Genomic DNA, 27,457 nt, shown 5'->3' on the forward strand with positions numbered 1-27,457 from the left:
GCAGAATGGCACGTTAGGTGAGGAGATGCTTCCTCGAGCCTCTGCTGTGAGGAGTGGAATCTCTCTTGCCTTCAGAAACCAACAGGAACCAGGGGAGCTCAGCACTTTGCAAGACTGGACTCTTCTTGCTACCAACACACAGCCTTACACATGCAAGCACAAGTAATAAAACTTTGCATTACTCTGAAAAGTCCCTATGTCTATTCAGGTAAATCAGGCTGGAAGGTACAAAGATGCATGGCTGCCTCAAGGGGACAGAATAACAAAGCCCCCTTATTCTTTCTGTCTGCAATTCATCTCAGTTGTGAGAGTGATACCAGGGCATTTAATAGCACATGGGCTTTGTGCAGCCCCTTTGCTACAGGGTGGGTTTGGTTCACTTCGCCTTCCTGCTCCAGAAGAATATGGTGCAGCTAACAGGAGGTCTGGGGATAAGTTGCTGCAGACCTCAGCATAAGTTACAGCCTAATGCTTCCTGTGAGACAGAGCCAGTGGACAGTATATACAGAAAAGCATCAAGGAACAGGTTAAAACTGATATTGAACTCCAAAACTAAAAGGTTTAGGGTGTTTCCTTGAATCTTCACCAGATAATCAGGCAGTTGTTTGCCAGATAACCATGCAAACACACAATCAGCAGAGATTTGTAGAGAGTCATGCAGATGAGACACTCAGCATCTCACAGGCCACAAGCAGAGAGATCAATGATAATTCCCTGGCAGTCAGTCACTGCTTTATGAAGTCTGACAGCATCTGGTCACCTAAAGGCAGGCAAAAATCACCAGTTTTCATAAATGTCAATAATTTGGTGGTCCAAAAAAAAAAAAAAAAAAAGAGAGAGAGAGAGGGAGAGAAAAGAAACATCAGCACTGAAGTAATTTGCCTTCCTAGGTCACTCATAGAATAAAAAAATAAAAAGACTCTTTCTCATCCAGTAACCACTGCTCTGTAAAGCAGTGGTCTGGCAAAGCAGATATTCAGTGCATATATTCAGTGCAGATATTTTAGAAGCAATTGAAAGGGAAGCTACCTTCATGGACTCCTCAAATGCTCTGTTCTCCTGAGAAAAAACTGTCATTAGTGGTGCTACTTGCCAGAAAGGGAAGTTAATTAACAATTTATATGCTCAGAAATAAGAGGAAATTTAGGTTAATTATACAAAGTAAAATATATTACAGGAATATTACAAGTATCCCAAGCCCCAGTGCTGGAAGATTAGAAAAGTCAGAGTCATAAGGTAAGAAATGTATTTCTTCCTTGATTCTACCCTGAGAGACAATTAAGCAGTAATCACAGCATTAAGACAATTTGAATTTGTAGTCTTACACAGATGAAACACATTTGTAAGTGATATTGTGTCACAGGAAGGTCTTTGACCTAATGGGAGATAAATGTCCATCTCAAAACAGCCATTTAGCTGTAGCAATGTTATTTCTATTGAACACAGTGAAAAGTGGAAGATATTTTGATTAGCACTACAAATTTCTTAATTTGATGCAGAGAGCTTCATCAGGCACTAACATTACAAATAATTTTAACAGCATCTGTGTTGTTTCATTAACAAGATCATTCGGAACAAAACTGAAGGTCTCATGGTCGATGCTATCTTTGCTAAAGACCACAGTTTAACAATTTCATTAACCAACATATCCACAAATCTTCAGAAAATACATTTAGCCATCAAAGAATAAATAATGAACTTAATAGAAAAGATAACTTTTATTCATTTATTCAGCTTGCAGTTAAGTAGAGATCTCCATTCAGCTGTGACATACAGTTGATTCTTCTACAATTAAAGCACAATGTAAACAGTTTCTAAAGTGTTCATAAATTACTAAAACTGTCTGAGGAAATTAATAACCAAATGTTATAGCCTGTTACTATGTCCAAGGATGTAATGAGTCATTTGCAATCAACTACAGCATCTGACACAAATGCACTTGGCACAATGAACAGAACTTACTTCTGTGTATAACAAGCTTCTTACAGTTACTAATCAGGTTTTTGCATAGTATTTTTGAAACATTATCTTAGTAGAACATATAAAGAATGCTTCTGCTCATCTGTGGCACAATGTGTGAAATAACCCTAATAGTCAACTATGACTGAAAATGTAAAAGAACACAGGGCTCTCTCCCATTGTCTCCTAGTAATGTGGAATGACCAAGGACAGAAGAAAGACTTCTATTTGCCTTAACAAAAATATGCAAGATGTGAAAATCACTCCATGAGCTGCCTCATCTACGTCTGGTAACTGCTTTGGGCGGAGAGAGCTGTGTCCAGACAAACATACAAACGTGACTGCTGCTGAAAAGAGGATGCTTAGCATTAGATTTTGGCTATGCACTCCAGCTTCTCCCTTATGCATTTCACCCTTATGCTTCTCTCCTCTCTGTAGTGCTAAGATAACCATTACAGCCATGCCATATTCATTTACATTTTAGCTTCCATAGTTTAAGGTCAGTGAGGTAATTACATACTCCTCATCCATTCTCTTTTTTTTTTTCTCCTCAAATTTTACATTTTACAGCTTGTGTACATATATGGCAAAAAAGACGAGGAAAAAATCTTCACATATGTTGCCAAATAATATGATACTGATGTGATAGCACAATCTAATATGATTGATGGCAATCCATAATTGCAATCCAAACGTGTGAATTCAACCTGTGAATTCTTCCCCCACCCCCCGTTTGTGTGCTCACATAAGCTGGCATTTGGGCTGAAAATTGACACATGCCTTCTGTGTCTCTCTAGGGTCACCTCCCAGCTGCCACAGCTGAAGATTCCAGCCCTGATCAAATTCCAGTAGCAATTCAGAAATGCAGACTATGCTGGAAACAAGAAAAAGTTTTGGAAAAATGTTACCAATTTTTCCTCTTCAATCTGAGCTAAAGAATACCTGTGACACTGAAAATATAGCAAACCATTATAATAACTCATGACATCTACTAGAAGAAGAGACAATCCAGTGCACTTAGACAACATCCATCTGCCTTCTTTCAATACACTGTGCTCTCACTGACCTTGGCAGGCATTAAAAAGCATATAATAACCAAATATGAAAAATGCAAGGATATGTTAGCTGTGATATGATGCTGTTATTGCAAATAGCTATCTTGAACAGCAAAAAGGATAAGTAAAGCTATTAGAGTATGCATTGGTATATGGCTTCCTGCGTATACTGTATCAATTATAACACACTGCTTTCAAGAATTCATAATGTCTCCTTATTCCATGCACAAAACTACAGATGCGTATTACAACTAATGTTATAATAAAAGATATCTAAAAGATAGTAAACAGCCAATACCCCACATCTGCTGTCTAATAATTTGTGTCTAAATGTGTATAAAAATATTATATAAAACCATTATAGAACAATTGTATGAACATTCTCTGAGTGATGGCAGCTAAAGATATTTTTTTTTTCTGAATGGCAGATCTGTCATTACTGAATGTTGTAAATATGTATGGCATACAAAGTAGCATATATGAGAGATATGAGAGCTCCTGGAGAAAAAAAAATGCTAAGGAGAAACCGTGGTATAGTTCATTCTGAATATGAGCTGATTGGACTAGCCACATTTGATGGGTCGGCATCACACTTCACTCTGTTCACTGAACTTGCTGTAATTCTAAATTGTGAGAAACAGAAGGAAAAAAAAAAAAAAAAAGTATTAGAATGTTTTCCTAGAATATCATGTAAAAGTAGTGGATGAAAGACTGATGTGAGGGGATCAGAAATGTAAATCCAAACAAATCACTTTCCATAAATCTCCACCTCTTTCCACTCTGTTCTTTTCTATTCTATCCTGCCATTTTTTCTTCACTCAAAATTCCTGCTGAATCCTTAGCATCTTAAAAAGTCATGTGAAGTGTAGACACAGTTACAACGTGGTGCTGCTATTGCGGTCACCCTTCCTTTTTACTCCTGTCCATATTATCTTATCTTCAGTTGTTAAAGGCAAGGAACACATCAAGAAACCAACTCACATACATGTATTTTGAAAGCTCTGAAGAGGCATTGGCAGCATACATACACTGTCCATAATAATTACGTTCAAAATGTGAGACTGTGTGCAAGCTTTTCAGACTGCTCCACTAAACTATTATTCAGAGTTTTGACTTGCTTAGTTGAAGCACTTGCTTCCAGTAGAAGCACATTACCAGTTCCTGGAAAAATGGACTTCTGAGCTCCTTTTTACTTGGACATTTATCCTGGTCTTTCCACATCCCATTACCATAAAATGGGTATGCTAGCTATCTTGCAAGAATGTTAGGAACATTAATTGGTGTCTATAAAGAACATAGATCTTTTATAACACAACAATCATGCTAATTCTTGTAATCAGACCCAGGCAAAATATACAATAGCCATCCCCATTATTTTTGCCCTGCAGTTACCATTGCAGTAAATTATTTTTGCAGAGTAACAAAGAAAAATGTTGAAAAGCACCAAAGAGAACATACTTTTTCTAGTCAATCCACCAGAACAACAGAGTCAACTCGCCTTATCTGGGTAAATCAATGGAAAGTGTATTTTGTCCATAGGCAGCTCTAATTAAATTAGTAAAATGTGCCAGATCACAGTAAAGGGGAGAAAGAGAAAACAGAAACCACAGACCATGATTAGTTTAATGTCTCTTGGAGAGGGCTCTGAACTGAGCTCTAGCCATGTTTGGAATCATAAATACAAGCATGGGAAAGCACACTGCTTATAATGCATGCTCAGTTACACTGGGATTACAATGGAAAAGGCTTATACAGTTTACAAGGAAAGCCCAGGTTTATAGCCTTTTAACAAGGAATGGAAGAATTATTATTGTGCAAATAAATACATGTTTAAGCAAATGCCTGTTCAAGCCTCTAGGCTCAATTTGTGATCAAATCCTTCTATCTCCTCCCTCTAGCTCTGCCCTCCACCTCATACATGTCCTCTTCCCTCTTTCCACCAGTGAGCCAACACATTACACTGCAGGGCCGGACAGAGGTGAGCTTTTTAGCTCTGAACAAATTTGCCAGGGATCCAGAAGTGTTTTGGTCAGAACAGCTTGGAACCCCAACTTGAATTTATCTGCCTTCTCTGTTACTTAGCACGTATGCATCTCAGAGTCATGCTAACCAGAGGCATGCTGTTTAAGCAATGCAGACTGAGGAACAGAGTATAGTTTTAGTAAATCACAGCTGAGTACTAGGTGATTTCCCTCACCGAGAGGTTCTGTTAGGTATTTTGAGATGACATTATGCTTTCCAGTGGACCATGCACCCAGGTTAATGCACCTGAACATCATGCCTCTGGATCCAGCATAGAAGACATAGAAGTTATTGCAAAAGGAGAGGAAGAGAATGCAAGCAGGGAAAATGTGATAGCTGCAGCCCCAGAGGCTGAGAACTGGTTGCAGAGAATACAGATACAGATAAAAGATTTCTGCACAAAACATTCACTGGATAAATGAGATTTCCCCAGACTGTCAAAGTGCAGTGAGCATCCAAGAAGCCCCTCCAGACTTTATCTACCCCTGCTATAAGTCTTACCCTGTGAATCTGAATGGCATCGATTGCTGAAGAAACAGATTCAAAGAAGACAGGGTTTTCAGATTCAAGATTTCCACCGTACTGCATTGCTTTTATCAAGGAAGCTGTAATAAAACAAACATATGAGCACTGATAAGGTAGTGAGGATATATAAACTGTCATGTTAAAAAATTTGCTGTAAGCTGATACTTGCCTTTGCAGTGTGCTAGCAACACATCAATGTGTCTGTTTTTACAATCCATGTAAATCTATATGTGTGAAAACATGAAATTAAAAAAGAAGAAAAAAAGAAAAGAAGAAGAAGAAAAAAAAAAAGAACTGTTTAAAATACCAACAGAGAATAAAATACACACACACACAAAAGAATGTATTCAAAGCGGCAGAGCATGAAGTGCTGCTGTTCAAGCTATGCTGACAGCAGCCACCAGAGAGAGCCCCTCTATAACACAAACGAGGCAAACCCACACTGAACAGGCAAGCATCATTTCCTCCCCCCTCCACAAAGCACCCTACAGTTCTACTGGTAATAAAACTAAAATGATTAATTATACAGCATTTATAATTATATTTGTTAGATTTGTTTTTCCAGTATGCCTTTTTCAACAAGTTTCTGCATCTCCTTTCTGTACGCTTACCAACCAGTCCAGAAAGATAGAAATTTGACCTATGAAACTTTGAAACTTCCAGCAGTCTATCAGAAAATTGCCGTAGCCGTCATGCTACATTCTGCAGTAAGTTGTTCTTTATCCTTTCTTTGAAAATATGCAAATTCACAGAGACTAGGTATCCAATAAGCTAAAAAGTAACAAAAAGTGAAAATAACTCTAGAACAAGAGTAGGGCCTTTTCTGACAGATAAGGAAGCATCCAAAGCAGTCCCCATTAAAAATAAATAAATAAATAAATAAATAAATAAAAGCAACTTTTTTTACCACGTCAGATTAACTAATTTTAAACAGAAACCAAAAGCCTGCTTCAGACTAAAAATCCCTTTAACTCTAGCAACATTCACGATATTTAGGAAAGGAGTGTAACATGGAAGGACTGCATTTCTTCTTTGGGTAACTCTGTTCTGGACCTGTCTTTCAGTTAGAGTTTGCAACCCCAAACCGTATCTCAAAGCCCAGGATGGAGTGGTGTCCCACAAATTTGAGATCTGAAAGCCCTTTTGGAAATCAGTTTCACAAATTATTTTATATATATATATATATATATAATATATATATATATATATATATATATGTATATTAACCTACTAAGCTTAATGAATGCCTTTACTTTGAGGGGGGATGTAATAAAGAATAACTTCCATTCACCTTACTTAATTATCCCAGTTTTCCTTTTGACTATGTACACACCTAGATACGTTGCTTTGTTTGTTTGTTTATTTGTTTTGTTTTGTTTTTTAATTTAGCACTTAATTATTCACTTCAGTAAACTGAGAAAATAGTTAGGATAAGAAAAGGCCTGGGCTGAGACCCAAGTTATATAACTGACATAACTGACATGAGAGGGATGAATAAGTCCTAAATCAGCCTAAAAATAAAGAAATGCATAAAAATGAGTGCTTTCAGAAACTCATTTCCATTAAATATGAATACTTGCATTTGCACTGAATGTCACTTAAAATATTTAGAATTACTAGTATACCATTTTGTATAAACATAATGCTGTTCGGTACCAAAACTCTGCTCATCTTTTCCATAAGTGACCGTGTTTATTCACTAATCTCAGTGATGTGACTAGTAACTGGTCTCAATAACTTGTGTGTGTAATCATATATTTCTATGTACAGAATGTATCTGGTGTTATAAATACCTGAAGCAACATGGAGACTCCAGTGTAGTCAAACAAACTCAGTCCACTGCAATCCAATATCAAAACACGTCGCTCACTCTGAGATGGCTGCAGTGACTCACCTGCGCATTTGATATAGGAGAAAGCTTTAATTACCGAGTAGTCAAGAAATCTGTATAACAACAGAACAAAATAAGCCCAAAATATCACAGTAAAATTTGTCTATTGTTTACTGAGACACGTATTAAGCAAATAGCACATTTTAGAAGTACAGATAAATGAAGGGGCATCAGAGCAACGGGGTGAAGTCAACAGGCAGAGCATATTAGTGAGATGTATTAGACAGAAATAGTCTCTCCTGGACAAAAAAAAAAAAAAGTTCTTCAGATTTGAAATTCTGCATGATTCTGGCTTGTTTGGGAAAGTTCACTTAGGATTCACAGAGAAAATATACCTCAAATTCTTAAATTACCCACATACTAAATGTGTCCTGAACTAGCATGCAGATGATTCCTGGCTTTCATAACGGGAAAACAAGAAAACAATGTACATCTTATTTACATAACATTTACATGTTATTTGTCTGCGGACAAATAACAGGTTTAATATTAGTTATCACGAAATATAAAATTAAAAAAAAAAAAGATGAATGAAAGGAATTATGAATGTAAAGATAGGTTAATTGAAATGGTTTTGACACAGCAGAGGAAAAGATTTTAAAATCTTGAGAGGACTTTGAATTTTCTTGTTGTGTAGATTTATAATGGTGCTAATTCCTTTCTGACAGAAGTCTGAGTCTGTTGGACTTGCACCTCTAGAGGTTTACTTTCTTTGTCCTGTCCAATGTACATTAATAAACACATTGCAAACAAAATTAAGGAATTTCAAAGAAAGTCTGCCTGGCATTACTGCAGTGGAAAACCAGGAAGGATTTATGAGATCTGCGGGTCTGCTTACTGTAATCAATTCTACAAAACTCCATCTCCAAACCAGAAGAACTTACTCTTCCCCTGTTACTTACTCACCCCCAAAAACATGCACATTTATATCTGCAGGTTCCAACAAGTTTTACCTTAAAAAATGGCCTGAGGTTACTTTTCCCTTTTGATTGTTATTCTGCTTAAATAAAAGTTAAAAGTTTGACAGTTCAAAACCAGATTTGGAATAAATATAATTACAGGTAACTTGCTTCTGTGTAACAGATGCAATAATGAAGAAACTGGAAGGAAGGAAATAAATAGAGAAGGAAGGAGGGAATTGATTTAACTTACAAATGTTACATTCAAGCACAGAAGTTGAGCTCACTTTACACCTGAAGTGTGCTTAGCCGATATGTTGCACAAGCACACCATGAAACCCTACTATTACCATACTGAATTCCCTTCCTTGACAAACATCATTAAGGAACCACACACACATATGTGCATATGCATATATGGAGAGAGGCAATGGTGGACTGGATCTTGCATTACCTTCCCAAAAAGCTGGCATCCTCCAGTGGAGGCTGCCTGACTTCAGGAGGGGGGGATGGGGTGGTACAGACCTGCTGCCTCTGAACCACTGGGCAAGGGCAACAGAAACTAATTAACTTGTTGCTGATATAGACAATGTCAAATCAGTATTCCCCAAAAGCTGAAAGTAAAGATTTTGATGAAGATGCTGCTGTGCCCTCTAGGATGACTGATATAAGGACAAGAATTATGTCTTCCTGCTCACCTCCTTTCTAAAAATTTAGGACCCATGCTGCTTTTTTAGTGATTTTTTTTCTCTCTTCCTCTCCAGTTTTTATTTTAAAGCTTCCACAAAGAGTCACTGTACTCTGATTAGTACAAAGAACAACAACATTTAAGTCCTCAAGGCTTAAAAAAAGCAATCAGAAGAGAGGTCCAGTGCTGTCTGTCATTTCTGTATTGTGAGATACCAGTTCATCCAACGAAACCACATTTCAATGAAACCTGAAATGTGTACTGACAAGACCTTCCAAAGATCTCCCCACAAACACAATGCTGTGTGCTCATTTACCGTTTTACAGTATAGCACTGTATAGTCTCAATAGCCATTATCGTTATGTTGCTGTGCTACAGCAAAACATTCTATCAACCCCAAGTAAAGTAAACACAGTAAAAACATAAAAATGTCATGAGCCTAGTTAATAAGCATAAACTATCAGACAACAGCCCCCAAATCAGATTCTCTACTGTGGTCTTAATGCTTATAAGTGTTTTAAATAAACACAATATTTGAATTCCATCCATGATGAAGTCATCTGTATAAAGTATCTTCTGCAAAAGGTTCTACCAGCTATCCCATGGGAATGTACATGCTCTGGTTTGATTTAAATGCTATAAAATGTGGGAAGAGTAGAATTATCCAGCTTAATCCTTAATTAAAAGCAAACCCTTAGTTGTTTTCTTTTTTTCTTTATTCTGTGTTGTACAGTTTTACTATGCTATATTGGTGGCCACAGTGTCACTGATAACTCAGATGACATTTATGAGTTTTTCTGTTCAATGCCTTTAAAGACCACAAAGACTTCACACAGACCTAATCCCATCCTATTTTTAGTTTTGCATATTAATGTTCAAGTCCCACAATGAGCTCAAAACCAAAACCAACCAACCAACTAACAAACAAACAAAAAAAAAAACGCACAAGAAAACAAGAACACAGCTTAGCAAAACAGCTTATTAGGCCTTTGGCTGAAGACCAATAAAGGCGGCAAAGCTGGAAGTGATCCCCCCCCCACGCACACACACTAGGTACCCATATCAGTATGCATAGATTGATTTGTGTGAAATAACCAGAGACTCCTGCAGAAAAAAATATTTTCATTGGTTTCGCACTTTTGAAATCTTATAAACTCAGTCAAGAACAGAATAAAAACAGGATCTGCTAGGCCAAGGTTAACAGTTTAATAATTTTTAGTACTCATGCTTCAGTGAAGGTGTGATCTATCTGAAATATTAGTTTCCAGACAATTTGAGTTCACCTATAAATAAATAGAAAAACCTGGAGCCATTTTGCACACTTACATCCATCTTGGTTTTAATATAATTTATAGAAAATAAACTCACCATGACAACTTCCATTGGAAAATGAACAGAGTAATGTGTTCTGCTCACACTGAAATAAAAGCAAAGAATGATTAGCATACCAAGGAAAACTAATCCAATGCAGAGTAACCAGAGAAAATCAATGCAATGCACAAGAATTCTTTTTTTCAATAGCAAAATTAACTCATTCTCTCCAAAAACCATATTGTATGCAACAGTCTATTGGATACGTTATAACTGCTGAGCAAGCCTTTAATTATTTTTTAATGTCATATAAAACTGTAACCTCACACCTCGCTTTTTTTTTTTTCCTTCAGATGACTCAACCTCTTTGATATTTGTAGCCATTATAAAGCATATTATAAAAATGATGCTCTTGGGAAAGCAGGGGTTAAGAAGTAATAGAAAGATGAGAAAGATGTTCTTGAAAAGATAAATTCAAGTTAGAAAACTTGTAAGATTAACTTCTACTTGATGCAATCTCATCTAAGATTTTAGTGAGAATAGTTCTGACGTAAATTTGTAATGATTTCAATATGAATGTTAAGTTGTCAGTAGACATGTTAAAAACAGAATACAGCACGGAAACAAAATCCAAAGTGCAACTCTTTTTCATTTCCATTATGTTCCACAGAAAGACCATTATTTCGCTCACACACACAAACAAACAAAAAACTATGCACAGTATTTCAATCAGCTGTACTGCCAAGTAACTTCCAGAATAGACAAAGGATAACATCTCACTCCTAAGTAACTTATAAATTAACTTAGTAATTAACTTATTAATTCATTACACTTATTAAATTAACTCATAAATTAATTCCATGAAAATCCTAAGTAATTTCTCTCAGTTTGGGAGTTTGTTATCTTGGTAATCCAAATTGGTTAAACTAGAAGAGCTAAGGAAAAAAAGCAGCACAATATCTGAGCTGGATTTCTGAATAACAAGAAGGCACCCATCAGAGTAGGAACGGGTAGTGCAGATCTTTAGCAAGAGACAGCAGAGGTGGTAGACAAATATTACTGTTTTAACAAAACATCGAGGAAGTATCTATGATTTTCCCAGTGCAGTTCACCAAACCAGATGAGATTGCCTACACTTTATATTTTATTGGAATGTCTTTATTGTAATGATAGAAAAATAATACATTTTCCCCTCTTTCTGGGAACATTGTAGGAATTTTTTGGTAGCTATGTGCAAATAAACTTTAAAAATACAGTCCTTACTGGGACATTTTCCAAAAACAAGTTCTACAAAATTTTTGTGCTATTTATTTCTCCAATACAATCAGTGCAGAAAATGAAAAAGAAACACCACCCCAAGGGAAAACTTCAAGCAGTTTGTACCTTCTTCCTATATCTATTAAAATTATTCATAGAATCAGAAATGAAGCATCTGTCTGCCACGGAGTCATCTCCAGAGGGAAGAAAAAAAGAAAAAAAATAATCAAACAAACAATAACAAAAAATAACACACAACTTTATTCAAGTAGAATTTTAGCTACTCATTGCCTTTTCAAAGTCACAGCCTCACATTAACTGAGGATATGTAATGGTTCCCAGAAATTTTGAAGAGCTTTGGCTAAGTGTTTTAATGTCTTTTACAGGACCACATATAGAGAGGTAGGAAAGATATTCTTTTCAAGTAATTATAATAAAAAATGCAAAGAAAACAATCACGCTCTTCAACACTGTCACCATGATTACTGAAGCATGTAGCACATCTTACCTTGTTTACATCTTCACATGCCTGGCTGCTCATGCTATCCTTCTGGATTATTTTTGTAAGGTCTGCATGAAATTTCCTGGCATTCAGAAAGACTAATGGGTTGTTGACTGAAACTATCTTTACCTGTTTTAATGATTGCTGTGAAATGAAATAAACAAAATGCTGAGACATTAATCTTGTTTTTACAAATTAAAATAATAATAACACCATCAGTAATTTCTTTAAAAGTATTGAAAATTCCTGTAAATCAATCTAGAAGGAACTTTGATCAGCTTCATACATGACTGAAGTAAAAGAGCAATCTGTAACGAAAATGATCTTTAATTTAATTTAATTTAATTTAATTTTTAATTTAACTTTTTTTTTTTTAATTATCCTTAAACAAAAGCAAAATCATTAATTCCAATGCACAATACTAAGAACTATCACCTGGCAAATAGTAGGAGCACTGTTTCAGTTGGTGTGATTTCCATACACAAGCAAGACAAGGTCTGCAGACTGGGAAAATCTTCTACTAGATAAGTATTATATGTATTGTAAAAAGTAAATGAGTTTTTGGAGCATACAATGTGGCTGGTTTAAGGAAACAGTCACAATGCTAATCTTGGTCATCTGAAGATGACTGTAGTACAATAGGGATATTTTTTCATGGAAATGAAAAAAGCCACCACTGACTTCATTACAAGAGGAAATTCCCACCAGTCCCACTTCCCAGGTTCTCCTACCACCCTGAGCTGAAGATAAAGCAGAAAATCATTTAACTACAGCCTGCAGCAGAAGCTCCTGCCCTGGAAGAAATCTTTCTGTAGCCACTCTTACTTCACTAAGCCCTTCAGCAAAAGCAAATTCCTGATGGTTCCACTTGCACTGACTAGATCCAGACTAAGCCTGAGGCACAGATTTAAAATTTTGCTATCATTTATCTACAACCAATATAATCAATAATCTGCACAAGAACCATCATCTGCCCTGGATCCTGTCTGCATTTTATCAAAAAAAGTTTCATCCAAACTTCACGCTGCAAAAAGCCAGTCTCAATATGCATATATGCATATATAAATATATTAGATATCAACATTAGCAGCTCAGTTGGCACACACGTTTTCTAGGTAGAATTAACCTAATTCTACTGATGTCTTCACTTTCCACAGGTTATAAACCAACTGTGTGTCTCTCTTCCTTGGGAAAGAACCCCATTCTTGCTGTTTCCCCAGCAAATGTCCCGTCTATGTGATGGATACCAACAACTTGTTCTCTATCACCATCTGAGACAGACCTGACTCAGTGTGGAGCAATTGCTCTCAGGTGCTTTGATGCCTGCTGCTTGTATTTAAGACTTGAAGAAAACTCTGCTGGCCATACCAGTCTTTTACTTTTCCAGTTGTACTATTTGATCTAGTAAAAGATACTACACTTGCATGTTCTTTATCTGTATTCAAATAAATAACTGTATTCTTTTATGCCTCTAGTGCTGTAAAGCAGGAATAAGCAGGATCATATTTTCAGTAGCATTTTCTACTCAACAGGCACGAAACTAGAGATCTTTAAATATCCATAACAACACTGCTAATAAGCTCGAGTTGGCAAAAACACAATAGGATTAATTTGCCTTTCAGGTATGTCTTTCATGGAGGCTGGATCTCTGGATTACATATGGAAGTTCAGAGCATTTTGATGAGAACAGATGAGAAAAAAAGAGGATCGCTGAATCCACAACTGAACATTGCACAGCAATGATCCTATTTATTTTCATTACTGATTTTTTTATGCCAAAATAAAATATACGATCTGTGCAAGTATCAGCTCTCAGAAATGAACTACTCATGACAATGGGTAACAGGAAGTAAAACAAACAAACAACTAAACTTTGAGAATTTGTAAGAGAATATAAACTCCAAAAGTCTCTATTCTTTCTCATGAAAGTCAAAGACATGCAAAGTTACTTAACTAGGTTGTATTCAAACACAAGTAAGTGGAGCTGACAGAGAGACAACTTCTGTAGAAGTTCAAAGAATCATGGGATTGCATTGAAGATACAGTTTTCCCAACAGACCTTAAGCAAAACAGGACTGGAAATCTTTACCACAAACCACACAAACGACCTCCTTACTGTAGAATTCTGAGAACCAGACAAACTCTCAGACACCACTGCAGCAGACATCATACAGGCTAATGAAACATTTCAGACATCCAGAACTTAGGCAATGAACCCCAGAAAATGTATAGTGACTTAGTACAATTACCTGTGAATGTGATCATCATATCACCAACATAGTTCAGTACATCAAGTGGTAAAGCCTAACCAGTACTTAAAATGGGTAAGAGAATATATGAGAAATAAATTAATTAAAGAAAACCTCTTAAATAGGGGTAAAACGGAGGTCAATGTGGTCATGGCTGAATGTAGAAATACTGCAAAGATTCCCTTAAAAACTATTCCATACATGGCTTATCATGGAGACAAGTGGGCACTTCAGTGCCATACTGGCAAAGTAGAAGATGAAAACAAAGACAAAATAAGGCAGATGTTCTGAGATCAAAACATGTGATCATCAATGAGCTACTATGAGGTGAAAGACTTGAAAGTCTCAAATCATAAGGCCAAATAAAGCTGATGGAAGACTTAGGTATAACCTTATGTCTGGGATGGAGAAGCCAAATTTGGCTATTAGTCCTGGTTGTAGTTTAGTTCTAACTCCTTTCTCAATAAAAACTCTTCTGAGAGAAAATAACTTATTTTTGTCTGTCCCTGCCCAGAAAGAAAAAAAAAAAAATCATCTCCGAAGGCATTTTTACTTTGTCACTTAGAAGGATGTTGCCAATTGCCCTGCGCATATGGCACAGCTCTCTCTACGCTTGGGTAAGAATTCAGTTTAGTGAATGCCTTTGGTACAACGTGTTTCAAACAAGCTTCTAAACGCCCTTTTAATTTTTTCCACATCAAAGTGTCTTTTCTCCTGTTGATGAAATAATCCCTATAAATCCGCAGACCTTAATGGTGGGGTAGATCATTAAGCTTGCATATTTTCATGTTTAAAAGTCTTGTTGCTTATGTCTAAGCTGTTATTTACCAGTGGAACTTGGATTACCCTAACATTCATACATTAAAAATTACCCCAAATTACACAGTGACTCCATAAATTAAATTAAAAACATTTTTTATAAATCTTAAAAATATTTTCCTTTTTTTTTTCTGTATAATAATCTCTTGAGCAATTTGCTTTCTTAACAAAATGTTATTTTCCCCAGTGTCTGTAGACAGTGCTTTGTTATTAAATGGTTACTGGCGCTAATCTTAATCATTTAGAATAAAAAGATAGGGAGTAGTTAGCTTAAAAATGATGCATAGGGATTTGTACAAATATTGTGTTAACTGACACACACACACATAAAAAAAAAAAAAAGCAGGCAAGTCAAATGTTGGTTACCCATCTCTGTCAAATTTACTCCACCAATTTTCTTAAGAATGAAAAGTTATAATAATAATTGACAAGTGGGCCAACCTCAACAATAGTGTTTTTACATTTTAGAGTCCTCCCCATTCTCATGTGCCTCTCACATTCCAGCATTATTCAGCATTCCAAAACAGTAAACCCACCAAACCAAATTCAGATTTTGAGCCTAAGATAGCTCTGATGGAAAACATTTGCCAAACACAAATATAAATGAGTAAAACACAAACAAACAAACAAACAAAAAGGAAAATAAAAAGATAACTTACACAATTATCTTCTGTTTTGTATTTATATTCCACTTCTTTCATATTTTTCAAATTTAGTGTCCTTGCTCTGTAACCAACATAAACAGAAAATCTGTGAGGCAAACAATAAGAGTCTTGAACAGAAACAGAAAGTGAAACACATCAAAATTACAGCATGCAAGTTTAAAGTTATGACAATTCAATCCATATATACATTTGTGCATATAAAGCTTATTAATCATAATCATAATGAAGTTAACAGTAAAAGGCAAATTTTAGAATTATAGAATATCAGTATGAAAATTTAATAATGTTATATATTTATTCAAATATTATTAATAAAATGTTTATATTAAATTTCATTACTGACTTATATCTGGCCAGAGAGCTAGTCTTATATCAATATATGTAATATATAAGCTACAACTTCAAATGTACAAAGATTTAATTAACATTTTTTACCTACAAAATCATATTGTAAGGAAAGGAAACAAAGATACTCAATTGAAATGAGTTAGGAAAATCAAGGATATATATTTTTTTGTCATTAAAATTGATGCACCTCTGTATGATAAAACAAAACATTATGCTATAGCTGTCAAAGTGGAGGACTTAACTGGAAAAGTCAGTGTCCCTATATGGTCAGTGGAAAGAGAAAGTTGCCTTGAAAAGGCAGTTCAGTGTAAGATATTCTACTTCCATACATCCTTTACAGCAACACGTTTAAGTGGAGAACAAGATATCTATAAAATTAGCTATCATCTGAGCTATGTGCCTAAAGCTAGGTAATGGAAATCATCCCAGAACACAAGCATTTAGTAGATGCAGCAATGCACAGGGAGTATTTGCAGGTACTGGGGTCAGCTAAATGAGGCTTGCAAAACTCAGCTGTTCTCCCCTGTCTGCATAAATCTAGCTGTAGCTGCTGCTGTTTTTAATATATTCTGATACATAACATACCGTGTCCAATACTCTGGTGTCTGAACAGAGATTTCACAATAAATCATCTACAACATCTTTTGTGCTTTAGTGTCTAACTCTTCTGCAACAGTCATTACTGAGAACATTTTTGTCCGTTACTGGGTGACTTACTGCATGATCCCATGCTAAACTTACCTGTGCAGTACAACTTTTAAGATTGTTAGATCTTTCAGTGCCTTTATATTTAATGGACAATCATGTGCAACATGAACAAAGACCACAAGAATCACTGGAAAGAGTCTTATTTATTAGTGCAGGTTCAGGCTGAGGTCTCTGTCCAATAACAGGTTCAAGCTTTTTTTTTTTAAGTCAAATATCCCTACCCTTCTGTTACAGAATCATAGAATCATTAAGGTTGGAAAAGACCTTCAAGATTATCTGGTCCAGCCATCACCCTACCACCAATGTCACCCACTAAACCATGTCCCCAAGCACCATGTCCAACCTTTCCTTAAACACCCCCAGGGACGTTGACTCGACCACTTCCTCGGGCAACCCGTCCCAATGCCTGACTGCTCTTTCTGGGAAGAAATGTCTCCTAATTTCTAACCTAAACTTTCCCTTGCGCAACTTGAGGCCATTCCCTCTAGTCCTATCACTAGAACCTCAGTCATCCAACCACAGTATGTAAATAACATGGAAACTTTTCTTTTACTAGCAGAATTTACCCATAGTTTAGTTTGCTGAGTAGCAGAAGGTTACAAGAAAGGTTCTGATTGTTTCAAGCAGAAACCATCTGCCATAATTTGCAATTGCCTTGTAATTTTGAGCTACTTTCATGCTGATTCTGCAAATTAATTCTGTGAACAGAGCTCTGCACAATTTTAACGAGCATTAGACTGAACTGTCTATATGGTATTTAATTCCAGTGCAATTAAATGTTCATGCAAACAACTGCTTGCCTACAAGTCATTTGTAGGACTGGTGAGCTATGGATTAATTTTGTGGTAAGAAATGATCATGAACGATGGTATTTTCCTTTACTCATGATCAAAAGTAGCAACTGTAATATATTGAAAATAATATATGAATTTATGTTAGATTTAGTTACTTTGTCCTGACTTTTCTAATTCTTACATATAATTTACAGTGAACATTTCAGATGTCAGAAAATGTTGTGTAATTTTCTTTCATTAATGTGTTTTAGCCAAACAAATATCAACTTGCCAATCCTGTGCTAGTCTTGTCAGAAATATTCTTTCTCAAAAACAAAAAAGTATTGACTGGAAGCAAATTTATGTTATTGATTGCTCTGTTGATTTTATGCTACCTTCATTTAATGGTCCTAGAGATGTGTAATATTAAGAGAAATCACAAAATAATGCCATAGTACAAAAAGTTTTAGCCTACAGGTGTGATTTTACCTTCTGAACGATCTTATCGTATAATTTTCTGCAATTAGAAAGGAAGGTGCAGGGAGGACAGAGCCAGGCTGTGTTTAGTGGTGCCCAGTGCCAGGACAGGAGGCCCTGGGCACAAACTGGCCCCCAGGAGGCTCCCCCTGAGCACCAGGAGCCCTTCTGTGCTGTGCGGGTGACGGAGCCCTGGCACAGGCTGCCCAGAGGCTGTGGGGTCTCCTCCTTGGAGCCCTTCAGAAGCCACCTGGACGTGGTGCTGGGCTCTGGGTGATGCTCTGGGTGTCCGTGCTTGGAAGTCCTTTCCAACCTCAACCATTCTGTGATTCTATGCAACTAAAAACTGAGGTCTCGTTAAATTTAGTGTACTGTATATGCCAGAAAGAAGACAAAATGATGTGATACTAGAACATTTTAATAAGTTATAACTTACCTGGAAAAGCGGAAAATCACAGTTACTATAGTGCAGACAACACCATACAACAGTCCCACATTAGCAGCAAAACAGATTGTGAACACGTAAGTACTAACCCATATGCTCTTTAAGGAGGGAAGAAAAAAACTTGATTAGGTAAATGGTGATTAGCTTTAATTTTGTGACAATGAACATTATATGATTCAGGAAAAAAAAAAAAAAAAAAAAAAAAAAAAAAAGAGGTGAACATTTGGATCTTTGAACTGACAAATACAGAAGACTGAATTATCAATCAAAATAATGTCACTCCTCTAGAGAACACATCATCATAATGCTCACAGAAGTTCACTTTGGAGTTCCTTAAAACAGTGTATGAAATTGCACTAACAGTCTAATTCAGAATAAACTCAGTTTGTTAAACCTATATTTGATTTTTTCACATTGTAAGTTATTGTCAGCTTCTTCACTGCACACAGTTTAAATCTCCCTTTTCTTTTACACAATGAAGTACCCTAAAGATCACATACAAAGAGCTCTTCCCACACTGGTAATTTAATTGGGAATTATAATTTGATAGGAAGTTAACTAAAAGTGGCATTTAGCAGACTATAGCTGAATAAACCAACTCTCTAACAATTTTAAAATATTGGGGAAGGAATTTGTTTACATGAAATTGGTAACATTTCAGATTGTTTCCCCATCTTTCAATGCTTTATAAATAATACTTTGAATTCATTTTAAATATAATTAACAAAAATATAAAGAAGAATATCTGAAACAAAAGTCACTTTAAAAGGGTTTTAAAATATTTAAAAGAAAAAAAAAAAAAAGACTTTTTTTTCTTAATTTATTTCTAAACAAAAATAATCATTTATATTTCCATACTATAATACTCCATGTGGCATAGAGATGTACAGATTTTTAAATTAAAAGAAGTATAAATGACTGGATTTCTTATATAACTTTAATATTCAGCACATAGTTCTTTCCTTGAGGGACCCTTAAGCAAAGACTGCCACCTTAGCTTTATATAAAAAGTGTTAAAAAAGAATGGCAAGTATTTTCACTCCTGTGAATATACAGTTCTCCACAGGTACCCCTTTGAACAATTACAGTGCTTCTCATTAATGTTTGCAGAGGAACAGATCACATTACAATGGCAAAATTGGTGTTAAAATTACCCTTTCTGATGCTTTCACTTAGCTCAAGAAAGCCAGAGACAATAGCGTACGTTCAGCCTAACCACAGGAATTTTGCTCAAGTAGATTTCAGAACTGTTATTTTATGTATTATAAACTGTAACTCATACAATTCATGCTTCATGGAGGACAGATTGTTACATGACTCTACTGAGAAACCTTTTCCTCCCTCATCTTCAAAAATTCTTAACTACTGCAAAAGGTTTTGCAGTCTCCTCTATGACCCAGCTGCCAGGAAATGAGGTGGTTCATTCTTTGAAACAGTTCTCAGCCTCCAGTAATATTTTAAAATGAGATCTTATACAAATTTACAAATTACCGTGGATATATTTGCGAAAAAAAAAAAAAAAAAAAAAAAAAAAAAAAAAATTTAGTACTGACTGATCAAAAAGAAATTAGTTCTAAATGTATTTATTATATATCTATAAAGAAGCTTTCTAAATGTGAAAGGGCTAACAGAAGGACTACAAACCTCAAATTAATTTGGATCAAGAGTTGGCCCATTCTGGTAAGGCTGAACCCTTGACAAAGCCTGAGATAAGCAATCCACTTCAACTGCAGACCTGTGCCTTGTTGTCACCTTATTCTTGATATCACATCTAACTAAATATCTGCTGCAAGACCTGCAAAATTCTTCTTAGTCTCAGAAGAAAAAAGGAAAGATGAAATCCCAAAACAAAGTCTACACTGGAAGAATCAAAGCCAAAAATGTTGAAGTACTGCTGAGTACTGAGAAAGCTAGTTGAGTGCCCCTTTAGCAGCATAGTATCTTACATCTTAACTGTAACCAGAGACTCCTATTTTTGTAGAGGATGGGCCAAAACAATCATATTCTCATCTGCCAATCACCCTTTCAGTGATTTATATTGGCCTTGAGTCAGTACTTTTTATACAGAGTAGCATCAAACTTGTAGGAAGAAGTTATGTTAATCTGCTAGACTTTTTTTTTTTTTTAATTCATGGGCTGTTGTAAGGTTCAACAAAGAAGTCATAAAAACATCAAAGGTTTCTTTGGCAACTTACTTCAAGATTGTTAGTACATACTCCAGGATAGATAGAATCTAACCACTTCATTCTTCAAACCTCAGAGATAATGTATTATATAGGTACACGTTACTCTCAAAAATCAAAACAAAATCCAACTTCAAAATATGTTTGTACTATATTTTAAAGACAGAGAGAAGAAACAAGTAGAAGATACAGATTTATGTTGAATCCTGTATGTATCAGAAAGTATCAGAAGCATTGGGAGGTATTGTGACTGCACGTGTGTAGCAACTCTCTGAAACTCTATGGGCAGTGTGTTTCCATGTAGACCTTTGAATTTCATAGGATCTACACATCCACCACTGGGGGAAGGCTGTGATAGGAACTTGGTGGGATAAAAGCATATAATCATGCCCTAACATGATTTGACTGACAAGCCTTGCACTGTATATACTGTGAAGTATGCCAGTCACTTGCAGGTAGAAGAATCCTATTAAAGTCCTCTTCATTCAGCGGTTGTCTTGGTAGAGAAGGTGCTGAGTCCAGGAGGAGGCTCAGACTACAGGAAGGATACATAGTACATCCATGTCTAACATCACCCAGGGCTCAGTATTAGGGCCACATCTCTTTAATATCTTTATTGATGAACTGGATGAGGGGATCGAGTGCACCCTCAGTAAGTTTGCAGATGACACCAAGTGAGGTGCGTGTGTCGATCTGCTCGAGGGTAGGAAGGCTCTGCAGGAGGATCTGGATAGGCTGAACCAATGGTCTGAGGCCAACTGTATGAGGTTCAAGGCCAAGTGCCGGGTCCTGCACCTGGGGCACAACAACCCTCAAGCAGTACTACAGACTGGGAGATGAGTGGTTGGAGAGCTGCCAGGCAGAGAAGGACCTGGGAGTGATGGTGGACAGTCGGCTGAATATGAGCCAGCAGTGTGCTCAGGTGGCCAAGAAGGCCAACGGCATCCTGGCTTGTATAAGAAGCAGTGCGGCCAGCAGGGCTAGGGAGGTGATCGTCCCCCTGTACTCGGCTCTGGTGAGGCCGCAACTCGGGTACTGTGTTCAGTTTTGGGCCCCTCGCTACAAGAAGGACATCGAGGTGCTTGAGCAGGTCCAGAGAAGGGCGACGAAGCTGGTGAGGGGTCTGGAGAACAAGTCTTACGAGGAGCAGCTGAGGGAGCTGGGATTGTTCAGCCTGGAGAAAAGGAGGCTCGGGGGCAACCTTATCACACTCTACAGGTACCTTAAAGGAGGCTGTAGCGAGGTGTAGGTTGGTCTATTCTCCCACGTGCCTGTTGACAGGATGAGGGGGAATGGACTAATGTTGCGCCAGGAGAGGTTTGGGTTGGATGTTAGGAAGAACTTCTTTACTGAGAGGGTTGTTAGGCATTGGAATGGGCTGCCCAGGGAAGTGGTTGAGTCACCATCCCTGGAGGTCTTTAAAAGACGTTTAGATGTAGAGCTTAGTGATATGGTTTAAAGGAGGACTGGTTAGTGTTAGGTCAGAGATTGGACTAGGTGATCTTGGAGGTCTCTTCCAACCTAGATGATTCTGTGATTCTATTATTTTGCAGACAAATGACTGATGCCTGCATACATTCCTCAGAGTACCCTGCACCAAAACTCAACATGAGTGCTGAAGTCCACTACAGTCATACAAGAGGAACTGATGAATAGTAGATGATACAGTACGTTTTTAATATCAGTTTTCACAAGCATTCCATACTCAAGAGTTGAGAGGGTATTTGTTTCTGCAGACTGCCTGGAGACAGATGGACTGATATAAATATTATTTTTTAAAAAGAACTTATATGGCAATCACACTCTCAGTGGATTAAGCACTTGTAAACCCCTTCCCACTCCACTTAGACAAACTGCAGCAAAATTAATGTAACACAGAGTAGCATGTTCACTAATGCAGGAGGGATAGAAAATCTAGGACTTCATAACCTAGAAATATTTGTGTTAAATTATTGTCATAGAAGAGCTGGATTGTTTGCTACTCTGTGGAAATTTGATTATTAGCAAAGCCTTCCAAGAGCTCTCACGAAACAGGGCCTCACCATGAAGAATACCTGAACAAATCTAAAATGTTATCATGAGGCTATCCACATGAGGATAAGAAGATAAAATGTTCTAAAAATGCATGAAATTACACCAATGGGCTCCGAAATCCCATGGAAGACCTTCCCTGCACCCCCTACTCCAATCTATTTTGACAAAATAGTTAGACTTTGTGTCTTAAAAACCCACACTGCCAAGATGCTGGAGGGCATTTGTTGAAAGTAAGCCCTCCCTTGTTGGCTCTACTTTAATTGCTGATTTGGTATCATTGATTACATCTTTTACATATTAATAAATGTGCACTTACAATTCATTCATCCATAACTACCTCTCACATCACAGCACCATGCAAGGAATGTGTAATTTTTACCATAAATTGTTGCTGTTCTTTCTGTTTTACAAGTCAGGCACACAACTTAGCTCTGTCTCAGCTAAGGTCATTTCCTAGCCTAGACATTTGTACAATTTCTAACACTTTTTATCTTTAAATATTATTTCTCTGTTCAATACCCTAAATCCCTTTTATATAGCTGTTTAACTCATGAGAATAATCCTTATTCGATTGTCATTTTTCACCTTCTGAAACACATTTCCCCTGTATTTGATAATTTCTGTTTCCAAATGTTAACAACAAAATGAACATTTTTCTTTCGCAGTCTATTATCAGTCTTTGACTAGTTAGAATAGCTGCATCTCATCTGGGATTTTCAGCCCTAAAAAGAGTTAACAAGGACTTTACTGGCCTTTTTGTTGATACTAGGAAAGTGCACTCTCAAGTTGGTGAATAGAAAAGAGAAGATATGTTAACAAGTAGGCCTACAGAAGGAATTACCCTTGCTGGGAAGGGTACAGAAACCAATGCTTGAACTGATGACCTGAAAAGATGACCTGAAAAGTGAGGTACCCCTACAGAAAAAGTCCACTTTCCCTCCCCCACCTCACCTTGCCTCCCCCCCCACCCCCCGCCAAAAAAAAAAAAAAAAAAAAAGAGGCAAAAATTCATGACAAATCATTCTCAGGTCAGCGTACAAAACACAGATAACACAGGGATCAACACCTTAGAAACAACCAAAAGATGGAGGGAGGAGAAAATCTGTAAAGTATATAGTTATGTCAACATACTGTTATTTTAAAACACATATCAGTGGAATAGAACAATTATTTATCTGAAATCATTGAGGTAATCTGAAAAGGTGTTGGGGCTAACAGAAGATCTTAATTGAAGCAAGAGACCTTTAAAGTTAATGTGAAAGTTGTGAATGACAGGAAAGGACTCTGGAACAAGAGCAGTGATGTTCTAGCTGGAAAGAAGTTCATTGTGATTTGAGGGGTGGGATTTAAAAGCAGGACATTCCTGAAAGCAGATTAAAAAAAAAAAAAAAAAAAAAAAAGTTGAAAGAAAACTGAAACAAGTAATGTAATTATATTAAGGTGATCATTAAATTTGCAAGAGAAAGCAATCCATGGCTGAATGGAGAGATTTCAAGCTGTACCTTTTACATTTGAAAGGATTATGATGTATTAAATCACTACTCGACAAACTGTGTTCAATGAGAAGCTTAAGTGTGAGGGAACAAGGTAACAAAAACTATAACACTATGTTTCCATGCACTATCATTTGCCAGACACGTGAGCATAACAAACCTGACTTCTATGTTACATGACACACACCCTTCAAAGAATCAGTTCCAGAAAGGACAGCTGCTAATTACTTCCAAATGTTTTGTAAGAGTTTCTCTCTTCAAAATGCTCTGGATAACCTGGTAATGGAACTGATTTGTTTCCAACAAGCTGTCAGGTCTTGGGTGAATGTTTTCAGGCCAAAATCAACACCATTGTAATTTCTCAAATCACTGGGCTTGGTGGGGCTCCTTAGCCTAGGCAGCAACATAAGATCCATGTTTAGAGCTTTAGATTATGCTATTTAAAGAAGGATGATTTACCCTGTCAGGCTAAGGATTGATGGTACAACTACTTGAAGATAAATCAGTGCTCAAGTACATTCAGTCAAAAAGATAAACCCAGCAAACTCTCCCTCTCTATAACCTCTCTTAAAAATAATGACAGACGTCAGAGATGTAATAACTACTCACCCATCCTTTTCTGTCAAAACTACAAAAGCAAAAATCAATCAGGCTAGTCTGCCTATAAAGGTTCATCAAGGCTAGTGAGCTTCTAGAATATTCTGCTGGAAAACTTAACCACTTATTTTCTCAATGCATTGTTAGGGAAGCTATAGATCCCTCCCATAACTACCAATTTTCCTAAGTCCACTGTCCCAAAAATAATTCTTGATCCACACCATTGATCATTTGGGTCACTGGCAGCCTGGGTCAAGCTGAAGACCAAATACAGTACATACGATAGAAAATGATTTCAGAATTTTGCTGCTAGGAATATAAGACTTCATGAAAGATAGACCTTTTCTTCTGGATTATACCAATATTATTATTATTAATAATAATAATAATAATCAACTCTAGTCTTCTGTCATGGAATAGGAGAAACCTCACACAGTCAAACTTGATGATATTTACTCAATTCCATTTTCCATATTGAAATTCAGTACTTTATAAAAATATTTATATTTTAATCAGGATAGAATGACCATTGCCCCTGTAGAATACTAAGTCACTGGAGAGTTCAATAAAATTGAATATTACCTCCAGAAACCTGTATCTCCCAACACAGAACAGGGGGATGTGCCCAAAATACCTTTATAAATGTTTGCTAACTGAAACTGCATAAACAGAAATTTCGGAATCATTATGGGATATCAATATGTGTTTATGTGATCTAGAAAGCTGTTAGAAGTTTTGGTTCCACTAATTAGGCAATGTGTTCAAAGGATCCCTTGGAAAAGAAATCTAGAAGCCTTCTTGACATGGAGTCATCTTTAATATTTGCTGGGAATTCTGTGCAAATGATGTCAGATTGTTCAGACTTTGCATTATACTGTATTTGCTTACTATGCCTCTTCCTGCCTGTCTGCTCTTTCTGCTCTATTTTATCTCTAATATTGCAGAATCTTTCATAATGATCAAATACATATTTTCTTTGCAAAATCTCTGAGTTAAGGCAATTTACCTACAGCACACTAGGACATACGTCTTTCTGCATCTCTGGTGTTTCCAGTTCTGTTTGTCACGTATGGTCATTCCATATCCAAAGAGAACAAAGATACTGGGATTTTTGACAATAACAAAAAATAGCAAAATATTAAAAAATTTTGCCAATAGCAAAAACATGCTAACTGGATAGAGTAGGCTTACAAAATTAGATACATACCTGACCCAATTGATCTGATCTGACAGTATATACATTTTCAACATTAAATAGGGTTTGATTCTTTATCACTTGCCAAAATTTCTAAAATTTATTATTATTTTTAAATACAAACCACTGATATTTCAGATGCTGCTATTCTGAGACAGAAAATCAGCTGATTAATACACAAAAACCCTAATAATAATGTCTTGCATTTATCTATTCTAAGGTCATAGAACTATTAAAGTTTATTTTGCAAGTATTTATTAAAGGCCCTCAAGAAAAACTCCTAGGATTGAGTTTCACTTACCCAGTCTATTTTATCCACATTCCAATATTTTTTTAAGTCACGGAACTGCATTAACATTCCTTTCAAGCCCACAATGATAATGCTTGCTAGCACACACTGAAAAAAAAAAAAAAAAAAAAAGAAAAAGAAAAAAAAGAGAGAGAGAGAGAGAGAAAGAAAAACAAAAGCTTGTTATGAAATTAGTAGGGAAAATGAATGTTCTTTCTCCAATTCAGTGATCAATATTGCAATCAAATTATTGAAAATCTGAAGTTAGTGTTTCAAAAGTGGGATAAGTTCAAGCATTTCAAATATTCTTCTGATGTAAATATAATAGTATCACAGACATTCTTTTTCTTTCTTGAAGGCATTCTAGAGGGCACTTGACTATGAGAAAATGACAAAAACTTCAGGACATTCCAAGACTCTCCATGCATCATCAGACCAACTACATTCTGACACATTTGGGGGACTACCTGCAGAAAGTGTTTAATGCAAAATAAAAAATAAATAAAAATCCATTAATTTTGTGGCAGACAAGATAATTTATAGTCCTCCAAATAAAAATAAATAAATAAATATTAAAAAAAAAAAAAAAGAGGCAGAAAAAGGATGAAGAAATCTTCAGGAGCTCAAGAATGATGGAGAATATTCAACTTGCAATGTTGAATAGGTACAGAGGACTGAAAAAGCATAGGAGAAAAGTAATGAAATATCAAGAAAGCAACATACGAAACATTTTTCTTTTTCTAATATGGAAAAATCTATAGGAAAACAGTCAAAGCTTACGTATATTCCATATAAAAATGAAGAGAGGAAAAGAGTATAGTAAGAAAAAAGACATATTGTGCATCTTCAGACGTCTCTGGTTTGCATGATTAGAATAAGCTATAAAAGGTTGTTTTTGAAAAGTGTTCTGCCTTCATCTGACATTGCAAACAATAGCATGAAGTAAGTTTTAAAATTGTATGCAAACATAGCAAAATTCTAGATAATTTTGGGGTTGTATTCAGCATCTTTGACATCTTTAAGTAAAATTAATGGAATCATAGAATGGTCTGGGTTGGAAGAGATCTGTTGCT

The 27,457-nt window shown here is 36.2% G+C and overlaps 1 protein-coding gene across 4 annotated transcripts in view; it reads right to left on the reverse strand.

Annotated features, from left to right (window-relative positions):
- Nucleotides 1–1,699: 1,699 nt before the first annotated feature.
- Nucleotides 1,700–27,457, reverse strand: part of SLC26A7 (solute carrier family 26 member 7) — a 74,933-nt gene continuing 49,175 nt past the window's right edge. For all 4 annotated transcript variants that reach the window (XM_072034467.1, XM_072034464.1, XM_072034465.1 and 1 more), the window contains exons 11-19: nucleotides 26,397–26,492; nucleotides 18,585–18,691; nucleotides 15,837–15,903; nucleotides 12,116–12,253; nucleotides 10,408–10,456; nucleotides 7,355–7,455; nucleotides 5,731–5,785; nucleotides 5,538–5,641; nucleotides 1,700–3,637 (exon numbers count right to left, since the gene is read on the reverse strand). In XM_072034467.1, the coding sequence (XP_071890568.1) occupies nucleotides 3,602–3,637; nucleotides 5,538–5,641; nucleotides 5,731–5,785; nucleotides 7,355–7,455; nucleotides 10,408–10,456; nucleotides 12,116–12,253; nucleotides 15,837–15,903; nucleotides 18,585–18,691; nucleotides 26,397–26,492 (753 nt within the window). In that variant the 3' untranslated portion in view covers nucleotides 1,700–3,601. The remainder of the gene's footprint in view (nucleotides 3,638–5,537; nucleotides 5,642–5,730; nucleotides 5,786–7,354; nucleotides 7,456–10,407; nucleotides 10,457–12,115; nucleotides 12,254–15,836; nucleotides 15,904–18,584; nucleotides 18,692–26,396; nucleotides 26,493–27,457) is intronic.

This window comes from Anas platyrhynchos, chromosome 2 (genome assembly GCF_047663525.1).
Source record: "Anas platyrhynchos isolate ZD024472 breed Pekin duck chromosome 2, IASCAAS_PekinDuck_T2T, whole genome shotgun sequence".
NCBI classification, from domain to species: Eukaryota; Metazoa; Chordata; class Aves; order Anseriformes; family Anatidae; genus Anas; species Anas platyrhynchos.